Source organism: Monodon monoceros, unplaced genomic scaffold (genome assembly GCF_005190385.1).
Source record: "Monodon monoceros isolate NGI ecotype Baffin Bay Population unplaced genomic scaffold, NGI_Narwhal_1 Super_Scaffold_19, whole genome shotgun sequence".
Classification (NCBI taxonomy): Eukaryota; Metazoa; Chordata; class Mammalia; order Artiodactyla; family Monodontidae; genus Monodon; species Monodon monoceros.
Genome location: NW_021703775.1, coordinates 51,475,043 through 51,492,917, shown reverse-complemented (window position 1 = coordinate 51,492,917; position 17,875 = coordinate 51,475,043). Strand labels below are relative to the sequence as shown.

Sequence of the window (17,875 nt, the reverse complement as noted above, 5' to 3'; positions counted from 1 at the left end):
GAGAACTCTTAGCATCGTTGGTGAAGTGTAAAATGGTACAACTACACTGGAGCATAGTCTAGAAGTTTCTAAGAAAACTAAACACTCACCTGATTTATGACCCAGCAAATCCTCTCCTAAGTAATTTTCCAAGATAAATGAAAAAAAATGTCAACAACAACAAAAAATTATAGAAGAATGTTCATAGCAGTTTTACTCATAATAACCAAAAACTGGAATAACCAAAAAACTGGAAATAGGCAAGCTTCCTTCAATAAGGAGAATAAACTATGGTACAGTCATACAATGGCATATTATTCAGCAATAAAAATACTTATCCATGTTACAACATGAATTAAAAATCTCTAAACATGTTGAAAGAAGCTTTATACAAAAGAGTACACTGTGTGATATCATTTACATGAAGTTCAAGAAGAGGCAAACTAATCTGGCTGAAGAAATGAGAACACATGGTTAGTGCTGAGAGGCTAGGCAGGGATTTTCTAGAAAGAGGTACAAGGGAACGTTCTAGGATGATGGCAATGTTTTTTATCTTGATAGAGGTTTGGGTTACACAGATGTAGGTATTTATTTGCCAAAATTCAGCTCTTGAACACTTATAATTAAAATGTATATGAATTTTACTTCAAAAGAAAAAAAATTAGGAATTATTGAGTTCTAGTTAATGATATACATGCCAAAGTATTAGCTAGCAGTGTGCTGATGTCTGCAATTTTCTTTAAAATATGTATAAAGAAAGAGATGGACTCATGGACAAATAGATGGGTAGGTAAGTGGAAAAACAGGCATAGTAAAATGTAAATGATAAAATCTGGATGTGGGTATACAGGAATTCACTGCAAAATTTCTTTTCAACTTTTCTCTATGTTAAAATTTTTCACAGTAAAATGTTGGGAGAAAAACAGATACGACTGCTTTTGATGTTGACAGAATATTATTTTTTACTTCCTTTTTTTATTTTCTAAGTTTTCTATAATGTGCAGTAGTCTTTACGATCTTAAACATTTTTAAAAGAAACTAAAATTATATTTCTTAAAATAATCAAATATAAATTATTTTTAAAACAAGTTAAAAATCTTACTTTAGATTCAATGAAAATTAAAATATCCACTATTTTAAAACTCACTGTCATTTAATTCACTAAAAGCCTTAAAATATTTAGTTATGTAGGAGGTCATGGTTTTTGAACTAATTAAAATTTTTCAACTAATCAAATGTGGTATCAAAGTTTTCTTTTTTAATGTCTAATATTAAAGTTTCCCTTCTACTCAAACTTCCCCCTGTGTTAATTAATGTATGCTCATTAAAAGTACGTCATTTCTTAAATTCTATAATAACTAAGCAGGGCAACATTTCTTAAGAAATCTGAGAGTTGGCTGTTTACTAAAGGGCTTTATCTTTAGATAAGCACAAGCGTTAAGCCAGGTGCTAGTCATTTGTGTCTTGTTAATTTCCAAAACAAACAGAGGAGAGTGCCATGCTATTTCCATTACACCCACTTCACCATTAGGACCAGGGTTTATGAGCTTGACATTGCTCCAGGAATAATGGTTTCATTCCTCACTGAAATAAAATAATGTGCCGCATAAGTCAGCAATGTGGAACTTCGGAAAAATGTTGTCATGTTAAACATGGTCATATCTTTAAAGTCTCCATTATGCCAAAAAAAAGGCCATTTGCTGTAGAGAACTCACTCTGGGCACAGAAAACTCTCACATGGGCCTCAGACTTACCTCATCGCTATGTCATATGATTCCGGGTGAATACAAGTTTGGTCCAAAGGATTTGGCTTTAGTACAGCATTCGCTGCAGTTTTGCTCTTCTTCTTGCTTTGCTTCTCATTTGTGACTTCAACACCTGCTGAAGATGCCACAGCAACTCCCCGCTTTTCACCAGCAGATTCAGTTTGCTGACTACTGTAACCATTCAAAACAACATGGGGGCGGTGGGGGGAGGGAGGGTTAGGGGGTGGGCAGAAAAGAGTCTTTAATTAGAAATGTGCTTATTTCTCTGCCATACAAATATACACAAACAGCAACCAGATTCTGACCATTCACTTCACAGAAATTACCACTTAGCTTAAACACTGTTAATAGGGTTTTCCGTTACTTAAAGCCAAAAACATTCTTAAGTGATTCTGCCTGTATAACTGGCATTCTAGGAGAGAACAGAGAGAAACGGAGGAAAATTAATTAAATAAGGAGAAGGCGAAGGTGATTTCTCAGAGCTGAAGAAAAAGCTCCCCAACGGAATCTACTGAGTATAAAATAGAATGAATGGGAAAAGAATGAGAAAGACATATTGACATAACATGGGGAAACTTTAGAATATAATTTTTAAAATTAAAGAGAGAAAAATAAAACAGATTATTGAAAGGAACTAGAATCAGACTGGCATCAGTTTTCTTACTTACAAACATCAGATGCCAGAACACAGTGGAATAATATTTTAAAAGTCTGAGACAAAATGATTTTGAATCTAGAATCATATACCTAGCCAAAGTAGCATTCAAATTGAAATCATTTTCAGACATGTAAGGACTGAAGTACAACCCATATAATATACCCTCTCTGAAAAGAGTTTCTTAAGTATATACCCCAGCAAAAACAATGAATTCACGAAAAATGATAATGTGGGCTACAAGAAACAGTGATGAGCACAGAAACCATAAAAAAATTATTAGGTTAAATAACTGCTCATGAATAATGTAGAAAATATATTAAAAGGACACAGTCTGAAACTAAAATCCCAGATCATCTCACCATAGCACATAGTGTGGAAGGGAGGAAGATTGGTAAAGAGACCTAAGGTTCTAGTCTTCTCCAGGAGGAGGACAGAGAAACATATTAACTCCAGAGACCAATCCAAATCAAATTTAAAGGTAATCACCAGAAGAATAAAAGTAAGATGTACAAACTGAAATCACTAAGAGGAGATAAAAATGAATAAGGAAGACAAGAAAAGAAACAGGGAGAAAACGTGTTAACTGATAAATCCAACAAACAGCATGAAAGGAAAAGAATCAGAAGGCATGAAGAGAAAATATATAATAAGATGGAAGATCAAGTCCAAACACATCAATAAATATAATAAATGTGAATGTATTAGTAAGACTGAGCAAACCTAGAAAATCTATTTGTTTATAAGTCATAAAAAATTGAATGTCATAGAAAGTTTGAAAATAAAAAATACCAAGCATATTCTGAAAAGGTAGATATAGCAACAATGCCAGCAAACAAAACAGATTTCAAAGTAAAAAAACATTCAATGAGATAGCAAGAGGCATTCTGAATAAAAGTATGACCTATCAAGGAGATACAATAGTCATGAATCTTCAAGTCCTTCGTTACCAGTTGAAAAAATTTAAGGCTTTAAAACAACCCAAATGTTCATCAACAGGGCACTGATTAGATTAAATTATAGTCCATCTGTAAATTAAATACTGTGCAGGCATTATATATAAATGATAATTTATATATAATGATATAAATAAATATATAAATCAATATGTAATATTTGGAAAAAGATCCAGGATATTTTACTGAAACTAATAAAACAAGTTTCAAATAGTGGTATAGCATGATTCCTTCTGTATGCATTTAAAAATAACAAATACGTTATTAATTTACATAAATTAATTTTCAGGAAGCAATATATAAGAAACTATTTGAAGTGACAAGTTGAGGTGCCCTTTTCATTTTATTCTTTTTTATACTGTTTGAATTTTCTAACCAAGTGTTCAAAAAACATAAAGTAAGAAACCCAGTTATTTTTGCTTCTGGGTTTGGTGGTCTACTTAGAAAGAACTTCCACTACTCCAGCGGTCTGCAAAATTTACCCATGTTTTTTTCTGGTACTTTTACAGTTTTACTTTTTCCATTTAAGTGTATGATCCATCTGGAATTTATTTGGGTATAAGGTATGGGGTAGGACTGTATTTTCTCCCACACATACCAAATTCCAGTTGTCATAATGCCACTTACTGGATAATTAATCAATTTTTCCAACTATTTGAAATATCACCTTTATCATAAACTAAATTCCCTCTGGGTTTGATATATTTCAGACTCCTGTTCTACCTGTTTCTACATCAAAACCAAACTGCTTAATTACTATGGCTTTATAATATATTCTACTATCCAGTGGGGCTGGTTTTTCCTTAGTCTTTTCCAGGAAAAAAAAAATTATTATTATAACTTTGTCAAAAGAAAAAAATACACATGAATGAATCAGGTAGTCCCAAAGAAGCAAATAAATAAAAGCCATTCTTTCATGATTACAAAATGCTAAGAAGCTTACCAAATTTCTTTGCATTTGTGCTACCAGGATTAGAAAGCAAGGATTTAGCTCTTAATCGACACATCTGATAATTAATGCTTTGGCCAGTTTTCAGTGAGCAAGGAGCGGGGAAACCCAACTATGCTTAGGGTAAAAGCTGTCAGTATGAAGTGGTCATTGAGAAGTCCTCTTTGTTACCTCATCTTATACCAGTCCTTCCTACTTGTGGTGCTCCAATCACACTGGCCTTAGTTTCATTTCCTGAATACACCAAAGTTGGTTCTGCCTTAGGATGTTGCACATGTACTGTTTCCTCTGCTTGGAATGCCCTCCTTCTGATCCCTGTGTGACTGGCTCCTTCATTTCATTCAAAACTCAGCTCAAATAACTTTTCAATGAATAACTCATATAAAGCAGTTTATTGCTCCCCAAAGGCAGTATCATATTGCTTTGTTTTAATTTTTATAACACTTATTACATCTGAAACTATTTATTTTTACTAGTTTATTTATTGTCTGTCTCATTCATTAAAATTTAACTTCATGAGGCCAGGGAATTTGTTGATTTGCTCACTGCTGTATTCCCAGTGCCTAGCAAAGATTAGACAGTTGACACATATTGAATGAAGGAATGACCAAATAAACAGCTAGGATTTATGCCAGTCAGAAGGATGGGTAACAGAAAGAGAGGAGGTTGATAATAGAACAGACAGCGTACACTTCAATAATGACCTGCAAAATGTTCGAATATAATCCTGGTTGACTCTGATGAAACCAGCACACTGTTGGAAAGATTTTGGACCTAGCCCTTTCACTTTCTTCAGCTGTTCTCGGTTGATGAATGGCCCATTTTTCTCACGCCATTCAATAATATTTTTGGCTCGGTTGGCATTGAGTCCAGCAATATGCCTAAAAAAGTAAACAAAATGAGTTATGTGGCCAATGTAATTGTTCTAAGAGTACTGAAAGAAAAGATCTCATCTGAAAAGACAATGATATAAAACATTTGCATCATAAAAGCAACTATAATTACATCTTGTCATATGACTCTACACTATTCACATTCCTTGTGTTTCTGAATCAAGTAATGATTCTGCCTATTCCTGGTTAGCTTACAAAGTGAGTTAGCAGTAGAAGTTACAATAGCTACAGCTGCATTGTACTGTTCTACTTTTTTGATCAGCCTGTTCTCATTAGTAAAGACTTGAACTATAGAAAGGTACTTATTCATGATATAAAAACCCTATCATTACACAGTTGGCTTGGTGTTAATTAGAGAATCTTAATTTTATTACAGAATTCCATATATGGCATTATGGAATGTTTGTCGCTGTGGTAGAAAAGCAACACCTAACAATGCAAGGGATATTTTCTGCTATTCCAATTTCAAAGCAGAAAGATCCATATTTTTTCCAGAGGTCCAGAATTTCATGCTGCATCAGCAGAATTGTATAATAAATGCAAGACGAGGAACAAAAAATCAGCTCTTCTACAGCCACAGGAGAAAAAAGAAGAACGTATAAGACATGATCACAGTACAATGAAGATATTGAGATGTGACTTGTGGAATCAAGGTAAAAATATGGTAACCATACCTTGAACCCTCAGGATTTATCTTTTGGTGACTGCCAGCTTTGACAGATGTAAGCAAGAGACTGAACTAGTGAAAAATATCTACTCTCCTGTGGTGGGAAACAGCTCTTTTCCATGTTAACCTAATTTAAATTCTATTAGCGACATTAATGCACTCGATAGTCACCATATGTTTTTCACGTTAGATTTCCAGTATTAAAAATAACATGAATTGTTATAACTCTTTTCTTAAATGATGCCTTCCGCTCTGATTACCTAAAGCAATGTATGAACTCATAGATTTTTCTATACTTGACAACTTTATACACGTGTCCCCTTGCTCTAGCTGAGTTTGAACTGGATAGCAAGTAAAACTCAAGATTCTGTGATCTTCAGCCACAGATTTCTTGTCTCACCTTAACAAAACTTCTGAACAGATGTTAATATCCACTCCCACAAAGCTGACACATTCTTCTACAACACTATCCAGTGTGGCCTTGAGTAGCGTCTGAGACACATCGTGCTGAAAAGACAAAGATCAAATATGAATCAAAAGTAAAGAACATGCAAAAAACCACATTAAAAAAAAGACAGACAAGATGAAAAGGCAGAGGGCTAAGTACCAGATGAGGGAACAATATAAAACCCCAGAAAAACAACTAAATGAAGTGGAGATAGGAAACCTTCCAAAAAAAGAATACAGAATAATGACAGTGAAGATGATCCAGACCTCGGAAAAAGAATGGAGGCAAAGATCAAGAAGATGCAAGAAATGTTTAAGAAAGACCTACAACAATTAAAGAACAAACAGAGATGAACAATACAATAACTGAAATGAAAACCACACTAGAAGGAATCAATAGCAGAATAACTGAGGCAGAATGGATAAGTGACCTGGAAGACAGAATGGTGGAATTCACTGCTGTGGAACAGAATAAACAAAAAATAAGGAAAAGAAATGAAGACAGCCTAAGACACCTCTGGGACAACATTAAACACAAAAACATTCGCATTATAGGGGTCCCAGAAGGAGAAGAGAGAAAGGACCAGAGAAAATATTTGAACAGATTATAGTCGAAAAGTTTCCTAACGTGGGAAAGGAAAGAGCCACCTAAGTCCAGGAAGCAGAGAGAGTCCCATACAGGATAAACCCAAGGAGAAACACACCGAGACACATAGTAATCAAATTGGCAAAAATTAAAGACAAAGAAAAATTATTGAAAGCAGCAAGGGAAAAACGACAAATAACATACAAGGGAACTCCCATAAGGTTAACAGCTGACTTCTCAGCAGAAACTCTACAAACCAGAAGGGAGTGGCATGATATACTTAAAGTGATGAAAGGGAAGAACCTACAACCAAGATTACTCTACCGGGCAAGCATCTCATTCAGATTCGATGGAGAAATCAAAAGCTTTACAGACAAGCAAAAGCTAAGAGAATTCAGCACCACCAAACCAGCCCTACAACAAATGACAAAGGAACTTCTCTAAGTGGGAAACACAAGAGAAGAAAAGGACCTATGAAACCAAACCCAAAGCAATTAAGAAAATGGTCGTAGGAACATACATATCGATAATCACCTTAAACGTGAATGGATTAAATGCTCCAACCAAAAGACACAGGCTTGCTGAATGGATACAAAAACAAGACCCATCTATATGCTGTCTACAAGAGACCCACTTCAGATCTAGGGACATATACAGACTGAAAGTGAGGGGAAGGAAAAAAATATTCCATGCAAATGGAAATCAAAAGAAAGCTGGAGTAGCAATACTCATACCAGATAAAATAGACTTTAAAATAAAGAATGTTACAAGAGACAGGGAAGGACACTACATAATGATCAAGGGATCAATCCAAGAGAAGATATAACAATTGTAAATATTTTTGCACCCAACATAAGACAACTGCAACTGCTAACAGCTATAAAAGAGGAAATCGACAGTAACACAGTAATAGTGGGGGACTTTAACACCTCACTTACAAAAATGAACAGATCATCCAAAATGAAAACAAATAAGGAAACAGAAGCTGTAAATGACACAAAAGACCAGATAGATTTAATTGATATTTATAGGACATTCCATCCAAAAAGAGCAGATTACACTTTCTTCTCAAGTGCGCATGGAACATTCTCCAGGGTAGATCACATCTTGGGTCACAAATCAAGCCTCAGTAAATTTAAGAAAACTGAAATCATATCAAGCATCTTTTCTGACCACAATGCTATGAGATTAGAAATCAATTAAAGGGAAAAAAACTAAAAAACACAAACACATGGAGGCTAAACAATACGTTACTAAATAACCAAGAAATCACTGAAAAAATCAAAGGGGAAATCAAAAAATATCTAGAGACAAATGACAATGAAAACATGATGATCCAAAACCTATGGGATGCAGCAAAAGCAGTTCTAAGAGGGAAGCTTATAGCTATACAAGCCTACCTCAAGAAACAAGAAAAACCTCAAATAAACAATCTAAACTTACACCTAAAGGAACTAGAGAAAGAAGAAAAAACAAAACCCAAAGTCAGCAGAAGGAAAGAAATCATAAAGATCAGATCAGAAATAAATGAAATAGAAACAAAGAAAACAATAGCAAAGATCAATAAAACTAAAAGCTGGTTTTTTGAGAAGATAAACAAAATTGATAAACCATTAGGCAAAATTATCAAGAAAAAGAGGGAGAGGACTCAAATCAATAAAATTAGAAACGAAAAAAGAGAAGTTACAACAGACACCGCAGAAATACAAAGGATCCTAAGAGACTACTACAAGCAACTCTATGTCAATAAAATGGACAACCTGGAAGAAATGGACAAATTCTTAGAAAGGTATAAACTTCCAAGACTGAACCAGGAAGAAATAGAAAATATGAACAGACCAATCACAAGTAACGAAATTGAAACTGTGATTAAAAATCTTCCAACAAACAGAAGTCCAGGACCAGATGGCTTCACAGGTGAATTCTATCAAACATTGAGAGAAGAGTTAACACTGATCCTTCTCAAAATCTTCCAAAAAATTGTGGAGGAAGGAACACTCCCAAACTCATTCTATGAGGCCACCATCACCCTGATACCAAAACCAGACACAGATACTACAAAAAAAGAAAATGACAGACCAATATCACTGATGAATATAGATGCAAAAATCCTCAACAAAATACTAGCAAACAGAATCCAACAACACATTAAAAGGATCATACACCATGATCAAGTGGGATTTATCCCAGGGATGCAGGGATTCTTCAATATACACAAATGAATCAATGTGATAAACCATATTAACAAATTGAAGAATAAAAACCATATGATCATCTCAATAGATGCAGAAAAAGCTTTTGACAAAATTCAACACCCATTTATGATAAAAATTCTCCATAAACTGGGCATAGAGGGAACCTACCTCAACATAGTAAAGTCCATATACAACAAACCCACAGCAAACATCATTCTCAATGGTGAAAAACTGAAAGCATTTCCTCTAAGATCAGGAACAAGACAAGGATGTCCACCCTCACCAATATTATTCAACATAGTTTTGGAAGTCCTAGCCACGGCAATCAGAGAAGAAAAAGAAATAAAAGGAATACAAATTGGAAAAGAAGAAGTAAAACTGTCACTGTTTGCAGATGACATGACATACTATACATAGAGAATGCTAAAGATGCCACCAGAAAACTACTAGAGCTAATCAACGAATTTGGCAAAGTTGCAGGACACAAAATTAATGCACAGAAATCTCTTGCATTCCTATACACTAATGATGAAAAATCTGAAAGAGAAATTAAGGAAACACTCCCATTTACCACTGCTACAAAAAGAATAAAATACCTAGGAACAAACCTACCTAGGGAGACAAAAGACCTGTATGCAGAAAACTATAAGACACTGATGAAAGAAATTAAAGATGACACCAACAGATGGAGAGATATACCATGTTCTGGGATTGGAAGAATCAATATTGTGAAAATGACTATACTACTCAAAGCAATCTACAGATTCAATGCGATCCCTATCAAATTACCAGTGGCATCTTTTACAGAACTAGAACAAATAATCTTAAAATTTGTATGGAGACACGAAAGACCCCAAATAGCCAAAGTGGTCTTGAGGGAAAAAAACGGAGCTGGAGGAATCAGACTCCCTGACTTCAGACTATACTACAAAGCTACAGTAATCAAGACAATATGGTACTGGCACAAAAATAGAAACACAGATCAATGGAACAAGATAGAAAGCCCAGAGATAAACCCACACACCTATGGTCAACTAATTTATGACAAAGGAGGCAAGGATATACAATGGAGAAAAGACAGTCTCTTCAATAAGTGGTGCTGGGAAAACTGGACAGCTACATGTAAAAGAATGGAATTACAACACTCCCTAACACTATACACAAAAATAAACTCCAAATGGATTCAAGACCTAAATTTAAGACCAGACACCATAAAACTCTGAGAGGAAAACATAGGAAGAACACTCTTTGACATAAATCACAGCAAGATCTTTTTTGATCCACCTCCTAAAGTAATGGAAATAAAAACAAAAATAAACAAATGGGACCTAATGAAACTTCAAAGCTTTTGCACAGCAAAGGAAACCATAAACAAGACTAAAGTACAACCCTCAGAATGGGAGAAAATATTTGCAAACGAATCAACGGACAAAGGATTAATCTCCAAAATATATAAACAGCTCATGCAGCTAAATATTAAAGAAACCAACAACCCAATCCAAAAATGGGCAGAAGACCTAAATAGACATTTCTCCAAAGAAGACATACAGATGGCCAAGAAGCACATGAAAAGCTGCTCAACATCACTAATTATTAGAGAAATGCAAATCAAAACTACAATGAGGTATCACCTCACACCAGTTAGAATGGGCATCAACAGAAAATCTACAAACAACAAATGCTGGAAAGGGTGGAGAAAAGGGAACCCTCTTGCACTGTTGGTGGGAATGTAAATTGATACAGCCACTATGGAGAACAGTATGGAGGTTCCTTAAAAAACTAAAAATAGAATTACCATATGATCCAGCAATCCCACTACTGGGCATATACCCAGAGAAAACCATAATCCAAAAAGACACATGCACCCCTATGCTCACTGCAGCACTATTTACAATAGCCAGGACATGGAAGCAACCTAAATGCCCATCGACAGACGAATGGATAAAGAAGATGTGGTACATATATACAATGGAATATTACTCAGCCATAAAAAGGAACGAAAGTGGGTCATTTGTTGAGATGTGGATGGATCCAGAGACTGTCATACAGAGTGAAGTAAGTCAGAAAGAGAAAAACAAATATCGTATATTAATGCATATATGTGGAACCTAGAGAAATGGTACAGATGACCCGGTCTGCAGGGCAGAAGTTGAGACACAGATGTAGAGAACAAATGTATGGACACCAAGGGGGGAAAGCGGTGGGGGGGGGTGGGAGGGTGGTATGATGAATTGGGAGATTGGGATCGACATATATACACTGATGTGTATAAAACTGATGACTAATAAGGACCTGCTGTATAAAAAAATAAATAAAATAAAATTCAAAAATAAAAAAAAAAACCAAAGTTATGTTACACTGCAAAAAAAAAAAAAGTAAAGAACATACAGTTCTTGGACTAGTCCCTTTGCGTATACTACTGGTAGCAGGCTGAGACACAGCAAAGTAAATTTCTTCATTTCTTTTAGACACATTGTTAGCCAATGTAATTGAGCTGAACTTAAGGAATCTGTTCTTACTCTCTAAATTACTCATACACTTGACTCAAATATAACAGCACCAGTATTTTTCCCTTTTGTGAAATTCTGCCAGAGCAGGGGTTCTCAAACTTTAGCTTGCCATCAAAATCACCTGCAGGGTTTGTTAAAACACAGGTTGCTAAGCCCCACATCCAGAGTCTTTGACTCAGTAGGTCTGAGGTGGGGCCTGAGAATTTGCATTCTAAGAAGCTCCCCAGTAATGTTGTTGCTGTTGGTTCTGGGAGCACACTTTGAGCCATACTGGTCACTATCATTCACGCACTGCCTTGTAGTCTTATCTTCACTTGCATATGTATTCTGTCCCTTAGTTCTTCTTAACAGGAGAGAGTGAATTATAATAGGAAGCAGAACACGAATACTCAGTAAATTTGACAGTAAACCAAACTCTCATATTTCATGAAACTGAAGCACCATTATTTTATATACCACTAAGAAAGAAGATATACCACCAATTAAACCATGACACAATGCTTTCTTGTTACTCAGAATTTTTGTTTTATAAAAATTAAAAGAACTCTTTTAGACTTATTTAGACAGTTTTAAAATCATATATCATGTATAGACAAAAAGGAAAATATAAGCAATTTAATCTGATTAAGGTATTCCTGAAATTTCTTCACATTAAACATTCAACTTTTCTGTATAACTTTGTAAATTCAGAGTCATAGATGTCCAAATTCTTCCACCCATTTTATCTTTTATGCTGCTGAGCACCTAGATAATGCAGCATTTCTTAAAAGAGTAATACTCTATAGTTTCTGAGATTTTCTTTCAAGCTGTCAGACGCTCATTCTGTAGTCCTACCTTAATCTCAACACAAGAGATTTTAGACAGCAACAAAACTCCTACTTTTCCTTAAAGGTCCTTAAATGTTTCATTGTTCAATAGTTTATTGACTAGAACAGTGAAGAGCCTGCAGTTCAGCCATGTCTCCAGGATTCACAATCAAATTCACGAAGATGCTACACCATGATTTGCCACAGGGCCAACAGCAACCAGAGGACATCATTAATTGGAAGATGCATCCTACTATCAGAGTGTTAAAATGTGAGAAAATATGCATCTTAGAATTGATGAAATGCAGTATCTGAATAACTATTTGTTCGTTAATTGAAGCCAGATTACCACAGTGAATTGTTCAAAACACTTGATGTTATTCATAATTCTAAAATTAAAGATCCTCCATTAATGTTCCCAGACATGAAACTGTAATTCAGCATTCTTCTCCTCTCCATATGTCTTAAGGAATCAAGGATAGGTTTGATAACCTTAAATTCTTAGGAAGACAATATAGTAAATAGACTCTCTAGGTATTGTGATTACACTATTATCATTTAATAACAGCTGAAGTTTTTGATCTGCCAGACTGTTTTTGTTTTTCAGAGATAACCTAGTTGGGAACTACTCAGACCACAGCTTAAAAATATAGACACAATTATAAAAATCTAATAAGCAAATATAATCATGAAAAATATCATAAAGTAAAACCCAAGACGTCACTAAGAACCTGATTATTTATGAGCCACAGCTTTTAAGAAGCTGGATAGTCTTTTCTGTGTCTAAGTAGATGAGAATCAGCAAAATGAAAAGGGGACTTTACAAAATGAGAGGGTAGAAGATGGGTGACAATATAGAGGCAAGTACAATGAAAGTAACAAGAAAAAATATTTGAGGAAAGAGACATAACTTTAACCAAATAGGAAAAACTAAGAGTAATAGTTAGGGGTTGCTAGAATAAATGCAAACAACTCCGCATACTTCCAAACACACCAGATGCTTAGGATATCTAAATGAGTAGCAGTCCCTATAGCAGACAATCTTGGTTGCCTATCCTACCTCTAGTCTCCAAGCCCCTTTTCCTCCTTCCAAACAGAAGCCTGATTGTGTTTCATGCACCCACTCAACCTCTGTAAGGCCATATGCTTTAGCGAAGCTGGCCCTATTTCCAGCAGATAATAATGACCGCTTAAAACCAATGGTTTTCAAACTGAGGCTTGTGACCAATTCGTGGGTCATAAAGTTAATACGGTTGCTTGCCACACAGCATTAAAAAAATCAATAAAGAAATAGAATAGACCACATCAAGCCTGTTGCACATATCCTTAACATGGAATGAACAGTGTAATAAAAAAATGCAGCCAACTGAGACTATCATGTGAGAAGAATATATAAACTGGCCAGGAACATGTGTTTTGTTCACTGATGTCTCATTTGATCTTTTGATAAATGATGGTCCCTTTGACCACGGACTGATAGAGAGGTTAAAGAGTAACTTTACAGAGTTATAAAGCAAAGTATTTTAAAAAGTAAGTCAGAAAGAGAAAAACAAATATCGTATGTATGAATTCATATATGTGGAATCTAGAAAAATGGTATAGATGATCTTATTTGCAAAGCAGAAAGAGAGAAACAGATGTAGAGAACAAATGTATGGATACCAGTGGGGAAAGGGGGGTGGGTGGGAGGAATTGGGAGATTAGGATTGACACATACATACTATTGATACGATGTATAAAATAGTAACTAGGGAGGACCTTCAAGATGGGGGAGGAGTAAGACGTGGAGATCACCTTCCTCCCCACAGATACATCAAAAATACATCTACATGTGGAACAACTCCTACAGAACACCTACTGAATGCTGGCAGAAGACCTCAGGCTTCCCAAAAGGCAAGAAACTCCCCATGTAGCTGGGTAGGGCAAAAGAAAAAAGAAAAAACAGAGACAAAAGAACAGGGACGGGACCTGTACCTCTGGGAGGGAGCTATGAAGGAGGAAAAGTTTCCACACACCAGGAAGCCCCTTCACTGGCGGAGACAGGGAGTGGCGGGGAGGAAGCTTCGGAGCCATGGAGGAGAGTGCAGCAACAGGGGTGCAGAGGGCAAAGTGGAGAGATTCCCGCACAGAGGATTGGTGCCAACCAGCACCGACCAGCCTGAGACGCTTGTCTGCTCACCCGCTGGATTGGGTGGGGGCTGGGAGCTGAGGCTCTGGCTTCGGAGGTCAGACCCCAGGGAGAGGACTGGGGTTGGCCGTGTGAACACAGCCTGAAGGGGGGTGCTAGTGCACCACAGCTAGCTGGGAGGGAGTCCGAGAAAAACTCTTGAACTGCCTAAGTGGCAAGAGAATATTGTTTCAGGGTGTGTGAGGAGATGAGATTCAGAGCAACGCCTAAACAAGCTTCAGAGATGGGCACAAGCCACGGCTAGCAGCGCGGACACCAGAGAACGGCATGAAACTCTAATACTGCTGCTACAGCCACCAAGAATCCTGTGTACAAGCACAGGTCACTATCCACACCTCCCCTCGCGGAAGGCCATTCATCCCGCCACTGCCAGGGTCCTGTGATCGAGGGACAAGTTCCCCGGGAGAACACATGGCACACCCCAGGCTGTTGCAACGTCACACTGGCCTCTGCCGCCGCAGGCTCACCCAGCATCCCGTACCCCTCCTTCCCCCGGGCCTGAGTGAGCCAGAGCCCCCTAATCAGCCGCTCCTTTAACCCCCTCCTGTCTGGGCAAAGAACAGACGCCAGAGAGCAACCTACATGCAGAGGCGGGGCCGAATCCAAAGCTGAACCCCAGAAGCTGTGCCAACAAAGAGGAGAAAGGGAAATCTCTCCCAGCAGCCTCAGAAGTAGCAGATTAAATCTCCACCATCAACTTGATGTACCCTGCATCTGTGAAATACCTGAACAGAAAACGAATCATCCCAAAGTTGAGGCAGTGGACTTTGGGAGCAACTATATACTTGGGGTTTGCTGTATGCGACTGACTAGTTTCTGATTTTTATGTTTACCCTAGTTTAGTTTTTGGCACTTGTTATCATTGGTGGATTTGTTTACTGGTTTGGTTGCTCTCTTCTCCTTTTTTCTTTTATTACTATTTTTATTTTAATAATATATTAAAAATTCTTTACTTTAATAACTTTAATTAGTTAATTAATTAATTCTTTCTTTTTTCTCCCTTTTATTCTGAGCCGTGTGGCTGACAAGGTCTTGGTGCTCTGGCTGGGTGTCAGGCCTGAGCCTCTGAGGTGCGAGAGCCAAGTTCAGGACATTGGTCCACCAGAGACCTCCCGGCCCCACGTAATATCAATTGGCGAGAGGTCTCCTAGAGATCTCCATCTCAACACTAAGACTCAGGTGCAATCAACGACCAGAAAGCTCCACTGCTGGATGCCCCATGCCAAACAACTAGCAACACAGGAACATAACACCATCCATTAGCAGAGAGGCTGCCTAAAATCATAATAAGTTCACAGACACCCCAAAACATACCACCAGACATGATCCTGCCCACCAGAAAGATCCAGTCTCGTCCACGAGAACACAGGCACCAGTCCTCTCCACCAGGAAGCCTACAAAACCCACTGAACCAACCTTACCCACTGGGGGCAGACACTAAAAAAACCGGGAACTATGAACCTGCAGCCTGCAAAAAGGAGACCCTAAACACAGTAAGTTAAGCAAAATGAGAAGACAGAGAAATATGCAGCAGATGAAGGAGCAAGGTAAAAACCCACTAGACCAAAAAAATGAAGAAGAAATAGGCAGTCTACCTAAAAAAGAATTCAGAGTAGCTATAGTAAAGATGATCCAAAATCTTGTAAATGGAATGGAGAAAATACAAGAAATGTTTAACAAGGACCTAGAAGAGCTAAAGGGCAAACAATCATGAATAACACAATAAATGAAATTAAAAATTCTCTAGAAGGAATCAAGAGCAGAATAGCTGAGGCAGAAGAATGGATAAGTGACCTGGAAGATAAAATAATGGAAAAAGTTACCACAGAGCAGAATAAAGAAAAAAGAATGAAAAGAATTGAGGACAGTATCAGAGACCTCTGGGACAGCATTAAACGCACCAACATTCACATTATAGGAGTCCCAGAAGAAGACAAAAAAAAGGGAGTGAGAAAATATTTGAAGAGATTATACTTGAAAACTTCCCTAACATGGGAAAGGAAATAGTAAATCAAGTCCAGGAAGCATAAAGAGTCCCAAACAGTGACATATATACACTAATAGGTATAAAATGAATAACTAATAAGAACTTGCCGTATAAAAAAATAAATAAAATTATAAAATAAAAAAAAAGCACCAAGGGAAAAGCAACAAATAACATACAAGCGAATCCCTATAAGGTTAACAGCTGATCTTTCAGCAGAAACTCTACAAGTCAGAGGGAGTGGCAGAACATATTTAAATTGATGAAAGGGAAAAACCTACAACCAAGATTACTCTACCCAGCAAGATCTCATTCAGATTCAATGGAGAAATTAAAACCTTTACAGACAAGCAAAAGCTGAGAGAATTCAGCACCACCAAAGCAGCTTTAAAACAAATTATAAAGGAACTTCTCTAGGCCAGAAACACAAGAAAAGGAAAATACCTACAAAGACAAACCCAAAACAATTAAGAAAATGGTAATAGGAACATACATATCGCTAATTACCTTCAATGTAAATGGATTAACTGCTCCAACCAAAAGACACAGACTGGCTGAATGGATACAACAACAAGACCTGTATATATGCTGTCTACAAGAGACCCACTTCAGATCGAGGGATACACACAGACTGAAAGTGAGGGGATGGAAAAACATTTTCCATGCAAATGGAAATGAAAAGAAAGCTGGAATAACAATTCTCATATCAGACAAAATTGACCTTAAAATAAAGACTATTATAAGAGACAAAGAAGCACACTACATAATGATCAAGGGATCAATCCAAGAAGATATAACAATTGTAAATATTTATGCACCCAACATAGGAGCACCTCAATACATAAGGCAAATGCTAACAGCCATAAAAGGGGAAATTGACAGTAACACAATCATAGTAGGGGACATCAACACCCCACTTTCACCAATGGACAGATCATCCAAAATGAAAATAAATAAGGAAACACAAGCTTTAAATGATACATTAAACAAGATGGACTTAATTGATATTTATAGGACGTTCCATCCAAAAACAGAATACACTTTCTTCTCAAGTGCTCATGGAACATTCCCCAGGAGAGATCACATCTTGGGTCACAAATCAGGCCTTGGTAAATTTAAGAAAGTTGAAATCATATCAAGTATCTTTTCCAACCACAACGCTATGAGACTACATATCAATTACAGGAAAAAAAAACTGTAAAAAATACAAACATATGGAGGCTAAACCATATGTTACTAAATAACCAAGAAATCACTGAAGAAATCAAAGAGGAAATCAAAAAATACCTAGAAA

At 36.6% G+C, this 17,875-nt stretch overlaps 1 protein-coding gene across 3 annotated transcripts in view; it reads right to left on the bottom strand.

The window, feature by feature from the left end:
* Nucleotides 1-17,875, bottom strand: part of SRBD1 (S1 RNA binding domain 1) — a 227,307-nt gene that overhangs the window by 28,379 nt on the left and 181,053 nt on the right. For 2 of the 3 annotated variants that reach the window (XM_029232198.1, XM_029232200.1), the window contains exons 17-19: nt 6,266-6,372; nt 5,010-5,186; nt 1,734-1,916 (exon numbers count right to left, since the gene is read on the bottom strand). In XM_029232198.1, coding sequence (XP_029088031.1) covers nt 1,734-1,916; nt 5,010-5,186; nt 6,266-6,372 — 467 coding nt within the window. The remainder of the gene's footprint in view (nt 1-1,733; nt 1,917-5,009; nt 5,187-6,265; nt 6,373-17,875) is intronic. The other variant, XM_029232199.1, reaches the window with a different exon arrangement.